The 16,534-nt window shown below is 52.4% G+C and overlaps 5 protein-coding genes across 5 annotated transcripts; 2 read left to right on the top strand and 3 right to left on the bottom strand.

Moving 5' to 3' along the window:
• Positions 1-23: 23 nt before the first annotated feature.
• On the bottom strand, positions 24-3,124 carry ysh1 (cleavage polyadenylation factor subunit YSH1; the record flags this gene model as incomplete). Its single annotated transcript, XM_056952891.1, has 6 exons — positions 24-565; positions 621-1,281; positions 1,331-2,142; positions 2,207-2,541; positions 2,818-2,915; positions 2,972-3,124. 6 exons carry the CDS (start codon positions 3,122-3,124, stop codon positions 24-26), a joined length of 2,601 nt encoding a protein of 866 aa, XP_056814583.1.
• A 583-nt stretch (positions 3,125-3,707) lies between these two features.
• Positions 3,708-5,512, top strand: N7506_003595 (uncharacterized protein; the record flags this gene model as incomplete). Its single annotated transcript, XM_056952890.1, has 2 exons — positions 3,708-4,800; positions 4,869-5,512. The coding sequence occupies 2 exons, from the start codon at positions 3,708-3,710 to the stop codon at positions 5,510-5,512; spliced, it is 1,737 nt and encodes a 578-aa protein (XP_056814582.1).
• A 2,296-nt stretch (positions 5,513-7,808) lies between these two features.
• On the top strand, positions 7,809-10,071 carry N7506_003594 (putative protein kinase (Lkh1); the record flags this gene model as incomplete). The annotated part of the gene is made up of 6 exons (XM_056952889.1): positions 7,809-8,615; positions 8,680-8,761; positions 8,817-9,164; positions 9,215-9,677; positions 9,745-9,814; positions 9,868-10,071. The coding sequence occupies 6 exons, from the start codon at positions 7,809-7,811 to the stop codon at positions 10,069-10,071; spliced, it is 1,974 nt and encodes a 657-aa protein (XP_056814581.1).
• Positions 10,072-12,206: 2,135 nt separating this feature from the next.
• N7506_003593 (sideroflexin family transporter) lies at positions 12,207-13,387 on the bottom strand (the record flags this gene model as incomplete). The annotated part of the gene is made up of 4 exons (XM_056952888.1): positions 12,207-12,890; positions 12,954-13,048; positions 13,100-13,233; positions 13,284-13,387. The coding sequence occupies 4 exons, from the start codon at positions 13,385-13,387 to the stop codon at positions 12,207-12,209; spliced, it is 1,017 nt and encodes a 338-aa protein (XP_056814580.1).
• Positions 13,388-13,959: 572 nt separating this feature from the next.
• N7506_003592 (PHD finger domain protein) lies at positions 13,960-16,084 on the bottom strand (the record flags this gene model as incomplete). The annotated part of the gene is made up of 2 exons (XM_056952887.1): positions 13,960-14,143; positions 14,202-16,084. 2 exons carry the CDS (start codon positions 16,082-16,084, stop codon positions 13,960-13,962), a joined length of 2,067 nt encoding a protein of 688 aa, XP_056814579.1.
• Between the last annotated feature and the right edge of the window lie 450 nt (positions 16,085-16,534).

The raw sequence follows: 16,534 nt of genomic DNA, 5'->3' as shown, positions 1-16,534 counted from the left end.
GCTAGTCTAAAAATACATGGAAATCAAGCCTCGCTCTCAATAGCAGCCGCTTTCTTCCTGGCTACCAACTCAACCGTTCCCTTGGGGTTGGCAGAGCCATTCGCCGCGACATCGCGGGCGATAGAGGTTTCAGCCCACAGGCCCGCAACCGTCTCAATGGCACGCTCGACGACGACACGAATACGGTCTCGCAGAACAGCATTGGCACATTCAACTTCCAGATCTTCAAGCCACACGCGAGCAACGTGCTTGTCGACCCTGATCTCAATGCCAGGGACTGGAATACCCATCGTGATGAGGCGGTTCAATTCTGCTGCTTCGATGTCGGAGAATCTTTCATCGTTGATCTCGCCTCCGTCATTCAGAGGACCCAGAGCTAGATCAGTGGGTACACGAGGGCGCTCGATGGGGCCAATGTTGTCGGCGCCGAATTGAGCTTCGAGCATCATGAGCATGCGGGCGAGTCTTTCTTGGGGTGAGGTCTGGGCGTGTGGGTTGGGGAGAGATGGTGGTTCCACTTCGTCATCGTGGTGATGGTGGTGGTGATGCTTATCCTTGGCGGATTCTGGGATGATGGTTAGCATTGGTAATATCAAAATGGAGAGCGATGGAATTCTTACGCTTGACGGAAGCCGGGCTGCTCTCGACTGTGAGTAAGACAGCCATCACCGCATCTGCAACTCCATCGTTCATCATGTTTCCTTCCCACTCGAGTTCAACTTCGCGGGTGCGTGAGTGGTGACGCAGGTATACGCATCCCATGACAAGGAACGTTTGTGTCACGTCCGAAGGAATTTCTTCTTCGGCATCTTCTTTCTTGGGAGTTTCATCCGTCTCCATATCTTCACTCTTCTCAATCTGCTCCTCTTTCTCGACCTTGGGGCTGGTTCCAACTTCCTCAATCGCTCCGAAGGTTCCCTCGAGTGCCCATTTTATCAAATCCATACTTGCAGAGCTGAGAGTAATGTGTTGCTTGCATGTGATGGTGGTGGTTGTTAGGCCGGCATATTCCTGAAGGTCGTCGGGGGCCATCAACGATAGATTAAATCCATTTTGGACCAAGACTCCGGCCATCAACTGGGCATCCTCCTCCTCAGAGGGTGGCGCGAGCTCTGCAAGTTTGCCGACAACCTTGGCAATCTTGTCCTTCTTGAAGGGAATGCGAACCTCGTCGCAGTTTGCCGGTGTGTATACCTTCACTTTGACGGTTTTATCGGCGTTGAGACTCAGGAGCTTGGACTTCAGTCTCATCATTTGATGTTTCTCGCCATGGACAAGGATCTACTTCGGTCAGTAAAGAACTCCAACTCATACTATCAATGAAACTCACCACCACTGGTGCAGCAACCTCCTCAATGAAAGTGCGGTTCTCAACACCATCAACGTGAGCCGCAAAGCTGACTTCGTCGACGGTGCATCGGCGAGGAATCATGACTTTTTGGTCTTCATCATTGGCCCCGGGAACACGACCACGGCCATGTCCGGTCGAAACCTTGGACATAACAGCAGGAATTTGGTCAGGCTCATTGAGCAGCTGCTTGGCCATGGTACCTTCCACGCTGTAACCAGTCATAACAATACCGTTGCGATCACTGGGTGCCCATCTTTCAAGCAATTCACGACTGGTACCTGTCTGCAACATACCAGGAGAGGCAAGCATAACACATCCACCCACATCGTCAAATCGCTCCAAACTGCGAAGACTTCGAACAAATCGGAAGTCCCACGGGCCAACACTGACACTCTTGTTGCCGCTAGCTTCGGCCTCGGCCATGCGCTGTCGGAAAAGTCGCTTGATGTTGTCGTTCATGGCACCGATATATGTTTGATACACAACCATACAGCGACGTGCCATGTTTCCGATGTAGTAAATAGGGAACTTCTGTAGCTCAGGGTGGGTTTCCCAGTATTCATCGAGAATCAGAAGCAGCTCTTGGGCACGACCGAGAGCAAACACGGGCATCAGAACACGGCCACCTCGGTGCAAAACACTCGTGATTGACTTCATTAACGCAGCCTCACGTTCTAATCGAGGTGGATTTGACGATATACCGAAGGTAGACTCTGTGATGAGAACATCGATCTTGGTGCCTTTTGGTACCTCTGCGGGGATCAAATGCCTGTCTTCCTCGCGAGAGTAGTCTGTAAACAGTTATCAGCGGTTTTCCTTATATTTTGAGATCGTGAGGCATCTCAATCCACCTACCTCCAGTGAACAAAGTGACCAGGCCTGCGATGTCAACCTTAAACATGGCCGCACCGAGGACGTGGCCCGCAGGATATGGGGTAATCCGGATGCCATTGATTGTATGTGTAGTGTAGAAATCGATAGTCTCGATCATAGGTAGTGTTGACAAGTGGTCACGCTCAGTGTATAGGGTGGTGCGTTGGTCAGAAGATGAAGATGTGTTGCTGACTCGCACGTTGTCCTGGATGAGCCATTTGTAGATAGCTCGGGTGGCCGGGGTCATAAAAACCCTGCCTTTGAAATTGGTTTTGCTGAGAACGTATGGTAGGGCGGAAGAATGATCGACGTGGAAACTATAGGAACCATGCAATCAGCATCTGTGATGGCCAGCAGAAGATAGGCAGGGCGCAACGCCGAGAGATGGCACGAATTCAAAACCTCGTAAATACAGAAGAACAGAGCTTATAGGCATGGGATTGAATTGTATTGGGCTTCTCAAATATTTCATAAGTGCAGGGGAGAAACACGTAACTCGAGACAGGCTCCAGCATCCGTGGATTGCCACAAGCGGTCGTCTCTTGCAACAATCCGATACATATGCGCAAAGGAGTGTCAGGGTATGAACGTACTGGCTGATTAAAAGAACATCCACTGTGCTCAGGTCGAATTCATCGAAGAAGGGTAGCGCAGAGAAGCCTTCCTTGGCCGGATGCATACCAGCATCAAGCTAGAACCAAAGATTAGCGATGAGACCATGTTTTGCGCTTCTCCAGCCAGACGTACCATCACGGTCTTGCCCTTGTATTCCAGGATGTGACAACTTCGGCCGACTTCGTTGCCGCCGCCCAGACAGTAGAATGCCAGTTCATCTGACGGGTCTACTGGCTCATCGTCCACCGCCGTTCCCATGGCTGAGGCTTTGCGCTTTGTCGTCATTTTGTTCGCAGTCTCCCAAGAATGGTGCGAAGATATCGGTAGATTGGTCGAGATTGAAAGGCACAGGCCCGAGTCGCGCAGGGTTCAAAGCCCAAGATCTCAGTTTAGCTTGAGCGCAACGCCCATAACTTGCCTCAATGGGTGGCAAGAGCGGCTGAATGGGAGAACAATAAAAAGGACCTTGGAGCCTTCAATGCAATTCAATGGAGCAGTGAAAGCGAAGCATATTGATTTGGGATTGGGGAGCTTAGTCAATCACATCACGTGTCCGTGTCCGTCGCGCGCCCGCGGAAGAGTTCGACCACCCTGGGCAAAAGCTCCTTACCCCATCAAGCACCAGTCTGCTCTCCGATCGCCGTCACATCTACTTCCGAACGACTATCATACAATTCAAGTGTCGCGCTCATGGTTCAAATTCACTATTGAAATGGTCAAGGTTGGTGGAAGTTGTTGGTGCGAGCAATCCGCTCACTTCAACGAGCACGCGTGGACCTCCGTTCATATCGAAGATCACAGCTTTGCGCAATAGACGACTTCATCTGTGGTAGTACTATATCAATCCTATCGTCACTTCACCATCACCATGGCGCAGGCTCGACACCCTCAGCAGCAGCAGCCGGTGCCGCCGCCGCAGTTCTCAAATCAACCTTTCTCCCCGCCTGTTTCTTCACCCTCCCCCAACTCGGTCGCATCTCCCGTCAATGGAGCTGTTGCGCCTCCTCCAAATAAACGCCCGCGGCTTTCTCCCCTGCCGCCGTCGCAGACTCAGTCTCCTTATGGATCGCCGAGCTTCAACGCAATGCAACTACCCCAAAATCCATCACCGATGAACGGCCAACCCATGAACATGAACACTATGAATATGACACCAGCGCCTGCAACGCCCGCACCTGCCCCTCCCGGGACGATGGGACCCCCGTCTCGACCTGTGGACAAGACGACGGACGCTGCTGAGCTGACAGACGTTCTAGCCTCGTCTGGAATTGACGTCAGGGAAGAGGAAGCATTCCTCACTCGGAGCTTTTCAGGGCAGACTGCGCAGGCGCAACCTCCCCAAAGAGGTCCACAAACACAACACCCGCCACCTATCAATACTTCTTTTAACTCTCAGGTGTCCGCGGGCACCCTCTCGGCTTCGACCAGTTTCGGCGAATTGCCCCAAATCAAACCGCAAGCCACTCACGACTCGTACGCGGACCCGTCCTCTCAAGCCTCTGCTCCTTTCAAGGACCCGAACGAACCGACTCGTGAGGATACGGTTGCAGCGAGAAGGGCCCAATACCACATCCAGGAGCCATTTTTGATCACCAAACTCCTCGAGCAGAAGCTTCAAAAGCGAGGATTTGACCTCGGTGTTCGCATCCCCTCGGAAGGCTTGTTTCATCCCGTTCCTGGTCGACCACAGCCAATTGAGGTTACTGGTCCAGATGGCTCATCTGTAGTACGCACTGGCCAAACTATTCTCAATCAGGAAGGCGCACCCCTAGTTGACATCCTCAACCTTTTGTCGATTTCTGCCGAGGAAAGAATCAGGGGTGTTATTGACTATTCGTCGACCCTCGCTCGGAGTCGCCGATCTCATTCTCACGGCGTGGTTCCTGAAGAATGGAAGGACATTGCACAGCCTCTCGCGCAGACGACGGGCAACCCACAGAGCTTACAGACTCCTGTGAAGCGTATGCTCCCCTTCATCCAGAACCCAGCTGGTCGCAGCATTATTAGTGTGTGAACTGACAAATTACAGGGCCTCATTCTTCTACGGAGTTAGGTACAAAGTCAAATGCGGATCGTTTCCGGACAATTCTCAACCGTGAGGGTTCCCAAGAGGAGAGACGCGCATCCAAGCGCGCGAAGCGCAACAGCAATGCCATTCTCAGCGAAGCTGGCCGAGCCGACTCGGTCGATCCAACAGGTTCCGCTCCTTCAACGCCTATCGGTGAACGACCACCTGGAACGGACAAAAAATCTATAACCAAGAAGGAAGCAAAGAAAATGACAGACTCCAAGGCAACCGAGGCTCAGCAGCATGCGCAGTCTGTAGAGACAGCTCGCATGGCCCTTGGCAACTCTGGTCCCCGCACCAGTATGTTCGGTACCAAGAAGTCCTACTCGTGGTTGAAGTCTGGAGGCTCTGGTAGTGGGTTCTCCTCCCCCTCCCGACCAACCCCGTCGACCCCCACTGCTGGGCCCGAGAAGCCCAGCGCCGGAGAACCAGCACCATCCACCACCCAACGTCGCCTTGGATTATGGCGCGAGGATCAAGATAGGGGCGCGGGTATTCAGGTCAGAGATGTACTCTTCATGCTCGAAGCCGACGGACGGGCGACGAGACATGTGCAGCGGGGATATCTGAAGGACCCCAAAGAGGACCGTGATCATGCGCAGTGACCGCATAAATGTTTGTAATCTTATTCCTTTCTTTTTGTCTCTAATTCCTTTCTTTTTTCTCTATGCCCATCAACGGTTTCAGGAGTTTCTGCATTTTGTACGGTGGCGTTGGCTGGGTCGTCGGGCCATCTTGAGTTTTCTTCAGAGCATAGGCGCCGAGTGAGCGAGTGATAGAGGGTCTTCATTTCCTCAATTCAGTCTATCTCGTTTTAAAATTCACTTCTCCGCGTATCGGTGGCCTCATAAATTGGACTATACCTCGCTTGATCATATCATTTGCGTTTATTATGTTCCATATCTAATGTCACATCCATACTGTCACCTTCAGGGCATCCGCCATCTCATCCTCCGATGGTACCTATATTTGCAATTCCCAAGTAGAGCACCTTCTATGCACGTGGCTTTGCAATTGGTCTGAAAGGGCCGATTCGTCGAACAAACATTTGCCTGTTCTCGCTCGGTGGCTCGTTCCCGGTGTACACAGGGTGAATAGTCACCTCTCAAGCCATGCAGCTTCCCCTGGATAAGTGTCCTCCACAAAGGCGAGAAAATGGCTGCCACCTATAGGAGTAGCGTGTAAAAAATCAATTTACTCGTCCGAATGCCCAGGTGCTCCGTAAATGGCCCCCACTCATCAGTGAGGCTTATAACCCTAGAGCCACTCTAAACATAATTCAACTCAGCCGTGGCCTCTTCCATGGCTTTGTGGCTTCGAATGGCATCAAAGTAGATAGCTTCCACTTTGCTTCTGATCGATCCTCGCTTGTAAATTCAACGGAGTAAATTTACTGGATTTCTATAGTTGCAAAGTCGGGTGTTGAATAGGAATCTTGAAACCGTTGGCGTACGGCAAGCCCACCAATCCTCGTTGCTCGCTATTGACTCCGTATCTAGCGGTGAGTAAACGACAGGGTGATTGACCGAGTGAGAAATTGGAACACCTGTGGATGCAAGGTAATATGGAAACATGGGAAAGATATTTGAACTATATATACTATGTCAATATTGGACAATATACCGCACGGAGTACTCCGTACAATATGTTCAATTTGTTGGTAATGCTGGATGGTGAGGTCAGATCCCGAGGTCAGAACCTTGGAAGTGAGGTGAAGACAAAGGGAAAGACCAGTAGAAAGATCACTGAAAAGACCATTAGAAAGACCATTGAAAAGAGGGTTCGAAGGAGGCCCCGCGAAGTAGTCAACATCAACCTCCTCCAGGGCTGACTGGCTGGAATGGAAGACGTCAAGTAGATCCCCGATGTATATATTCGCCACTGGCACCTTCTGATATTGCTCTCCTTTCGCCCTTTTTCGTGCAAATTGATCCGTCACCCCCAGCGTGCATACACAGACCTGATATGAAACTTTTACACAGGAACGGTGGAATGTGGCGCCAATATATGAAAAACGAGGTTAAATCCCCGGAGTCATGATTCCGACCCAGAGGCGAATCAAGTCTAGACTGTCACGAACTGCGTCTACCCATGGATGTCTACATGGAACTGGCTAGATTTTGCTATATCGATTTGGTGCACCTTTGTTACCCGCCATTTATCACCTATTGTCACCTATTGTATACTTCGAGGCTGTGGAGGTGACGGACGGTAACGCATTTAGTGGACTTCGGCTAGGGCTACGCGAGTCGCCAATTTCGGGGGTTCGGTGCAATTGGAATGAAGCCATCATACCCATCTGAGATGCAAGTTCAGAATATCCCGCAGATCGCATTCTTGAAGGTGCATGGGCCCCTGCAGAGGGTCAGGCTGATGCTCTGGGAGAGCAGCAGAGTAGGAGTAGCAGAGCAGAGAACTAGCCAGAGAACGAAGACTAGACTTGGTCAAAATTAAAAGCATATAGTCCGATAATCAGCAAAAAAGACAGATTAAAAAAGGAGGAGAGTGGGAGGGCAAATGGGCTGGGTCGAAAGTGAAGCGATCTCAAACGGTGCGCAGATCGAGGCGGTCGAACTTCCGGACCTCCATCCTCCCCGTCGTCATTCTCTTTGCCTCCAACTCCTCCCCACGTTGACTCTGTGGATGTCGCCAAATTCATTTTCAATGATCTCGTCTCCACCTCCGTATTGAGTTGAGGATTCCTCACTTGACACTCGATCGTCGCCTCGCCTCGCCTCGCCGACCATCTTGCCTCAATCTCTGTCGGCAAGCCCTCTTTCCCACCCCCAAAGGCGCCAGGAGTTTCCTCTTGGATAGAGACGCGCAACAATCCACACGCTGTGAATTATAATCTTCGCTGCCACCCCGTTCGCGTGACGGACAGGAATACCCTCCTGCGCCATGTCCACCCCGTCCACGGCCACTGCAACGCATCCTTCCCACCCCCAGGCTTACGGATACCCTCACCGTCCCCCTTACCCACCGAACTCTTCATACGCAGCATCGACAACAACAGCCCCACGCATCGCGAATCCCTACGGTTATTCCGTCCCCTCGCCAACGACAACCGCCAGCGCCCTCCCATACACGCAGACCCCGAGACTGCCTCCAGCGCCCTCGACGCCCTCCGCCATGACCCATCAGAGCGGTTCCAGCGCGGCTCCCTCGCTGGGAACCCGCAAGAAGCAACCTGACTGGTCCGAATTCTATAAAAATGGGATTCCCAAGGAAGTCATTGTGATCGAGGACAGTCCCGGCCCAGAGTCTTCCAATGGCGCACCCGCTCCTCCCGCGCATGCATCAACCAGGCCAGCCCCTTCGGCTCCTCAACCCGCCGGCAAGAAGCGTCGCACCGGGATCGAAACCGCCTACGACCTCGGTCACTACGACCGACCGTCCTTCTCCATCAACCCTCAGCAATACGGCGAAACCTCCTCCAACACCTCATTATCCACCGACCGAACCGCCTCCCTGCACACCACGGCCCCGACCTCACTCGGATCACAGGGCAGTGCTGGGGCGAGCAATGGCGCCTACCACGACGAAACCGCTATCGGTCAAAAGCGGAAACGCGTGGCGACGCGGAAATCCACTCGCGACGAGCAGAAACGCCGAGAGATGGAGATCACGGGCCCATATGAGTTATATGTGCCGCCTCCCAAGCCTCCGATCAAGGCCAAGGATGTTCCTGTGCCAGTTGTCCGCGATGTGAGTCCCCTCTTCGAGTCCTTCACTTGGTTGGAAAGTCACTGACAGAGCCTGTTCTTTATAGTCAACGAGCGCTCAGAACAAGAAGTTTGACGATGATGACGGTCACTATATCGTCACTCCTGATACGCCATTGACTGATCGATGTGAGTGCCACCTAAGCGCCCAGTGACGAGTCCCAAGGATACTGACTCTCTTCAGACTCTGTGGTCAAATTGCTTGGCCAAGGTACATTCGGAAAGGTAGTTGAAGCCTGGGACAGACAGCGCAAGTCTCGTTGTGCCGTCAAGATCATCCGATCAATTCAGAAATATCGCGACGCTTCCCGCATTGAGTTGCGAGTACTGTCAACTCTCGCTTCCAACGACAAACCCAACCGCAACAAATGCATTCACCTCAGGGATTGCTTTGACTTCAGGAACCACATTTGCATCGTGACCGATCTGCTGGGACAGAGCGTCTTTGATTTCCTCAAGGGCAACGGATTCGTGCCATTCCCCAGCAGTCAGATCCAGCAATTTGCCCGCCAGCTGTTCACGAGTGTTGCATGTCAGTCTGACTTTTCCCTTTCTTCTAATTTCACGCTGACCTTTTCGCAGTCCTCCACGACCTCAACCTTATTCACACCGATCTTAAACCCGAAAACATCCTCCTCGTCAGCAACGCCTATCAAACCTTCACTTACAACCGCACAATCCCCTCTTCCTCCCATGCCACAAACCGCAATGCCCGGCAACGCCGAGTTCTCCTCGACAGTGAGATCCGACTGATTGATTTCGGCTCGGCGACGTTTGATGACGAATACCACTCCTCCGTCGTGTCTACTCGCCACTACCGCGCGCCTGAAATCATCCTGAATCTCGGCTGGAGCTTCCCCTGCGATATTTGGAGCATCGGCTGTATTCTGGTGGAATTCTTCACCGGAGACGCTCTCTTCCAGACACACGACAACCTCGAACATCTAGCAATGATGGAGGCTGTCATTGGCACGCGAATCGACACTTCGCTGGTCAAGAAGGTCATGGTAGGCAGCCGAAGTGGCGGCACCAACTCGGCCTCCAAGTAAGTGACATCCCTCTGTACACTCTGGCTATCATACTAACCTAATCAGATACTTCTGCCGCAGCAGAATCGACTACCCCAACACTGAAACCACCCGGGCCTCACGGAAGTATGTGCGTGCCATGAAATCCTTGACCGTGAGTCACCTAGCCCCTCCGAATCCCCATGGACCGTGAACTGATCTCCCCAGGAATTTATCCCCACCAACACGCCATTCAGTCGGTCATTCCTGGACCTGCTGCAAAAGATCTTCGTATACGACCCGAAGAACCGAATCACCGCCAAAGAGGCCCTGCAGCACCCCTGGTTCAAGGAGTCGCTCGTCGACGACGGCACCGAGGCCTATAGAATCGGCCAGGGACTCCAACGTCAGGCCCACCAGCTCAAAGGATAGACGGGCTCCATTATTTATGTAATGTTTCAACGGGACGGAAATGGTGTTCGGGAAAATCATGATCACGATGTGTTTTTTATTCTTTTATGGGCCCCGACCCTGGACTCGAACTTTTATCTGCTCTTTTTTTCTTTCTATTATTTATGCCTCTGGGCGCCCTACATGTTATGGAAATCCAGCATATGCTCGGATGATTATACCATTTTGTTTTCTGTTTCCCCGGCGTCCGGCGTGCCTTTTTGTATATAAGTCCTTTACACCCAAAGGGTTGTATAACAACTCCCTTTTGACTGGCCAATCAACCAGGATTCGATTCCTATTTATTCGCGAATTTCTCGCAATGGACCTCCGAGCGCATACTTACTCCAACGACTCCAATTTCCCCTCTCCAACACGGACTATATCTACTCTCTCCCTTCACTCTTCTCTCTCAATCCAACGAAATTGAGCTTCCAAAATGCCCAAAATGATCGATATGACCGAGATGACCATATCCAACTTCCACAAAGCTCTCATCGAAGACCCCTCCCTTGGCCCAGCCCTAATAACCACCTGCCTCACCTCCATCACCCACCACGACCCAACCCTCAAAAGCATCATAACAACCAACCAAACCGCAATAACCGAAGCAATTCAAAAAACAACCCAAATAACCCTCCACAAATCCCCAAAATTCCTTCCCCCCTCCACTCAATCCCAATAATCCTAAAAGACAACTACACAACCCCAACCCTCCCCACAACAGCCGGCGTCAAAGCCCTAACAATAACAACCAACACGCAAAGCACAATCCTCACTCGCCTGGAAGCCGCAGGAGCCATCATAATCGGCAAGGCAAATCTCCACGAATTCGCCCTCCAAGGAATAACCCTCTCTTCAGTCCTCGGCCAGACCCTAAACCCATACGACACCTCCAGAACCCCAGGCGGCTCATCCGGCGGCACTGCCGCGGCCATAGCTGCCCGCTTCGCTCTCGCGGGCTGTGGAACTGATACCGTTAACTCACTCCGCTCACCAGCCTCAGCTTGTGGGATCGTAGGATTCCGTCCTTCGACATCTCGCATACCTACCGATGGCATCGTGCCTGTTTCCTTAACTCAGGATACGGCGGGACCTATGGCGACTTGCGTCGCTGATACTCGGATTTTATATCGAGTTATGGCGGGTCTTCCTGTCTCTATTTCCTCGTCCTCAGAGTCACCACCACCACCAGAAAACTCCAGACGGATGAGGGTAGGGGTTCTGGAATCATTCTTCGGAACCGAAGGACTTGAAGGAGCAGAAGCAAAAGCAGAGAATGAAATCGTGCAGAGCGTTATACGAAATGCACTGGAATCAATGGCGAAGGATATTGAACTCGTTTCAATTCCAGAATCTTCGCATCCGGATTGGTCTTTTAAGACCTTGGCGTCGATGGGAGATACGCAAGCGTTCGAATTTAAGCATTGTCTAGATACATTCTTACAATCTGACGATGTGGACTCTGAGTATCGATCTTTGGAATCTATTGCGCGGTCAGGTTTATACTCGCGTGAAGCTGTCACGGAGGTTTTCTCGGCTTCGTTGGAGGAACCTGAGAGATATTCTGTGGATAGTGCGGAGTATTTTGAGAGATTGGGGTATATTGATGGTGTGAGGGATTGTGTTGAGAGGTGTTTTGAGGAGTTTGGTGTTGATGCTTTTGTGTATCCGCATCAGAGACAGTTTCCTGTTCGGATTGGGGGGGAGGAGGCAGGATGGTAGGAATGGGATTTTGGCTGCTTTGACGGGGAGGCCGGCTATTTGTATTCCTGGTATGTCTGATCTGAGTCCGAGTCTGGTTTGAGGGATTGCTGACGAGAGTACTCTGTAGCTGGGAGGAGTCCTAGGAGTGAGACTGTGCCGATGGGTATTCCCATCGGTATCGAGTTTATGGGGAAGAGATGGGGTGAAGATGATCTGCTGGATTTGGCAGAGAGGGTTGAGAGGATCTTGCAGGTTAAACAAGCTCCCGATATGAGGATCTTCGAGAAGGCCGAGGAATAAACGACAAATGATATGATGTGAATATCATTGTAAATGTAATATATTGACAAAAAATCTAACCAGCAAAAAGTCTACTTGATATGTGCACAAACGCCTCAAATGCCCAATTTTTACATTCCACGATTGAACTCCACCATACCACCAGCACCACCACGACCCTGGAACTCCTCTTCCAGACTACTAACATTAATAGCCTGACGCGAAGGGAAAGCCGCCAGAGCCAGCGGCAGCGCAAACAGCGAAGTGCCCAGAATTAGCGCCAGATTAACCGGCATAACCATCTTAGGACGAGCACGGAGCCAGTTAGTCTTCTCCAGACGAACGAGGAGAAGCGGCGGCAGGACCATGATGGGAGTAGCGTTTAGGACGCGTGAGATGGCCGTTTCGCCGACGGCGAGAGTAGCGGCCTTCTTACTCTTTCCGAGACTTTGGAGGGGCTCTGCGTCTGGGTTTGACTCGCGCTTTACGCGCTCAGCCTCCGAGAGGACGGGGTAGACGTCGATTCCTTGGCGGATTTCCTCGCCGCGCATAAGGAAGACGTTTAGGGCGGAGGCGGAGGCGACTGCCGCGAAGGGGACGAGACGAGTTAGGATTAGACGGGTGTTTGGGGCGACTTTGAGACGGGGGACTAGGGCGTTCAGACCGACTGCGACGGAGCAGGAAGCTGAGACGGCCATGAGGTAGGATTTGCCGATCTGGGACAATGAGAGAGGGGTGGATTTGTTGGCGTTGGCATTATTAATGGCGACGTTGAGGGACTGGTTGCCGATTTGCCAGAGGACGGTGCCGGTGGTCTATAGCAGGAATCTGGGTTAGTTGGAAGTTGTGGATAATGGTGGAGATGGTGCGCTTCATACTTGCAATCCTGGTGTCAGCATACCCGCTGTGACAACCAAGTTGGTCAACACGTAGGCGGACATGCGGAAAGGCAGGAAAACGGATTCGCCGGTGTCTGAGCTGTTAGTCAAACTGGCTGACGGATTCATTCAATCGAATCTCATACCAGGGTGCAGAGTCGCGTCGACCACTTTCTTGGCCGTCCACAGCTCTGGTGTCATGACGGGAATATGGTTCTGCTTGTAGGAAGCGATGAGGTTCTTGGCGGCCTCGAGACCAGACGAGGACACGAACAGCGTCCTATTGGAGTCAGTATGTGCGTAGTCGCAGCCTTGGTTTATAGCACCCACCGAGGATCAGCAATGTCGGCAGAATGACGCACGCGACCCCAGTATGTGGTCAGGTCATATTGGGATGCGGGCATATCCCGGCTGCCAGGGAGAGAGGCAGACATTGCGAAGAGGCAAGTGAGGAAGCAAAGAGTGAATGGCGCGGAGAGATTGTGACTCCGCGGGGAGAAAGTGCTTTTTTGATAAAAAGGGCGGTGTGCCGATAAGTAGGGATTGGCCAATCAGATCAAGTCCCGATCTATGTGTTTTGACTTTTTCTTTTTGTTGATTGCAGCGCCTTCTGTCGACAACGAGGTTCGGCGAACTTGGAGATGATCACAGCGTGAGTGAGAGGTGAGAGTGGAGTGAGAAAACCGGCCTTCCTGCAATTAATAGAGGAGTAACCTGCGATGCGATGCACATCTCTACGGCTACTCTCCCGATGCCGGTTCGCCACTCCGATATGCGGGGAATCTGCAGGTTTAGGCCTAATGAAAGTGGTATGTGCGGAGTATGGGAGGGTGTAAATATTGAGATATTTCTATTCTGGGGTTGCCAGCAGGGAATAGTACATAGGTATCATAAAGGTCTCAAAACCAAGAGACTAGGAAAAATGTGCAGCTAATGCAGAGAGAACCAAGAGAGTCCAAGCGGACAACGACAAAAGAAATCACAGGCGTGTAAGACATGAAACCATTCACCGCAGTCGATATGACTTATGGGCTAATGGGGAGGGGGGAGCTTGACTCGGAACATAAGAGGATCGCGAGCGGTTCTGCTTTGATGGAGTTTGCGCACAGAAAACGCAGACGTAGACGGAGGGTAGATGGGAGCGCTCTAACCCAACACATCTCGTGTGCAGCCAGTGGGTACATGATTCACTGGACAGGTCAGTATCAGTATTGAAGCGGTGTGTGGTTAATGATCGGGGGAACTCACCATTGAATCATGAGGTGGCCACCGTTATCCATCGAGCGACAGACACATCGCGTCCCAATGCTCGGGTTGTTATGCCGCTCCGTACAAGGAGTGGCTAGATCGGGATCGGTGAGGGTAGTGGGAGAACCATTGTGTCGAGGAATGTCATAATCACTACCGAGGCGAGGAGGTGATGATCGGAGGTGATTGAAGGTATGTGAGGAGCGAGAAAGACGGGTGCGAAGGCCAGTCGACGGCCTGGGACCCCGTCCACGTTCTTTGAGAACCTGTCGGAGAGCAGATTGGGCATCACCGCTGTCATCATCCTCACCAGGAAGCGAGTCTGAGGCACTACCGCGGGTGAAAGTCGAGTCGGAATGGAGTAATGAGGAATGCCGCTTCGGCGTCCGTTTTATATCGGGCGACCCGCGTAACGATGGCCGTCCAGCTCGTGAGGATCCAGCCCACGGCGACATACGACCGGAGTGCGAGGATCCAACCGTGGAAGCGTATGAGCCCTTGGAAAGGGGCCGAGAATCTGAGTCGCTACGGGAAAGTGGCGGACGGGGACCATCGTAGAGTGAAAAAGATGACCGAGTACGGTGCAACACTGGGTATTCGGGATACTCAGTAGGATCGGCCTCACTTTCAGTTGCAGACCCATCAAGCTCCATGCCAGTCAGGGGATCGGTCAACCCCGTCGGCCCCTCATCGACGGGCTCCATTTCGGCCTTTGCGCGACCGTCCCGCCCAATGCGGAGGACCACAGAGGAAGACCGGGTTGGTAAACCTGTGGCAATTGAGTTTGCTCGAGGCAGAGGAGCGGGACGCATTGTCTTCGCTGGAGACGAACGTCCTTTCGATGGGCTCTTCCGCACACCGCTCGTCGATGCCATCATGCCTTGACTGAAAGATCGACTAGAAGACAAGCCGTTGTGTGTGAGACTCCGGGTCAGGCCCGGCCGAATGCCTCTGGGAGTAATATCCTCGTCTTCCTCGTCACTCTCGCTCGGGAAGTTGGCGAAATCGGGCCGCCCATTCCCCTCCGCCCGCAACAGCTGTTCCCGCCTAGATTCCTCCGCCTGGTGATGATACGGCTGCCGCAAGCCCCGCAAAGACCTGGTCTCCGGTGTAAGTTGAGGACCACCGAACCGCCGAGCCGGGGAGCTCAAAAAGAGAGCTGGGTCCTCCGCCTTGGCGACAGGGCGGCGGGGGGAGGTGGAAAACGGAGCAGGAAAGAGAGCAGCATCGGTCGGTGCTGACAGACCATAGCTGGCGCTGAAGTCGGGCAGATTTGCACTACCGATGGGGGGTAGTTTCGGGATTGAAGATTGGCGAGCATCGAAGTTGCCGTTGCTTGGCAGGGGGATTTCATTGGACTCCGGTTCATGATCCCAGAATAATCGCTGCTGTGGAAAGAATGGAGATCCTACGGGATCCAGCGAGGCCAATTGAAAGAGATCGGGCGAGGTCTGTCCAAACATTCGCGGTGACTCCCCTAGCAGCCGACTCGGAGTCTCCAGATGGCCCCCCATGGACAACGAGTCCTCGGGCTCGAACTCGGGTATCTTCCTCCTCGAGGCACTGGTGGGCGGAGGGGTCTGCATGGAGGCAGCCGACTTAGCGGAGCCTATCGTCCGGGGATATTCGTCGCCATTTGGACGGATTCGCCTGGCGGTATCGGTCTCCCGCTTGCAGGCTGAATCATTGCCGGGTTTTGCACCTAGGCCGAATCTCTGAGGGGTGCGGAGCAGCTCTGGGCTCGAGGCATATGGATCGGAGGTGTCCCAGGTGACTCGGGGATCGAAGAAGCTGGATTCCAGTTTGGGGGGAAACGAGTCGAATTGGGGGGTCCTCGTGGGAGTCTGCGGGTCACCGTAGAAGCTGAACATAAAAGAATCCATGAGTATCAGAATGTATGAAGAAAGACGAAACAATCTGACAGGGTCTCTCCCCCACTGGGAGGAATCAAGGGCGCATACCTGTGGACAGGGTGATCCCAACTCATGTCAGCAACCAACCATTGAAGGTTTGAAGCTGCCAGGCAACCTTATGTCTGAGAATGTATCAATAGCACTTGTTCATTTAGGAAGAGTGTCAAGTTCAAGGTCAGGGGTGGAATGAGGAGGTTGTAAGAACTAAGGACTAAAGCAAAGAACAGGTACGGAGTACCAAAGAACCACAGAACCACAGAATCCGAGCCGCCGTGTTTTCCTTTTCCTCTGTTTGTCGACCTTTTTCTTTTTTCTGTTCTTATTTCCCCGTATGAAGTACTTCGTTCTTTCTTTTCTTCTTTTTTTTTTTTTTTTTTTGCGTGGGGTCTGTCGAGATTTTTTTTGTTTTTTCTCTTTTTT

The sequence above is a fragment of the Penicillium brevicompactum genome, assembly GCF_028827555.1.
Source record: "Penicillium brevicompactum strain IBT 35665 chromosome Unknown utg000002l_segment0_segment0, whole genome shotgun sequence".
In the NCBI taxonomy this organism is placed as follows: domain Eukaryota; kingdom Fungi; phylum Ascomycota; class Eurotiomycetes; order Eurotiales; family Aspergillaceae; genus Penicillium; species Penicillium brevicompactum.
This window is presented reverse-complemented; position numbering and strand designations above follow the sequence as displayed.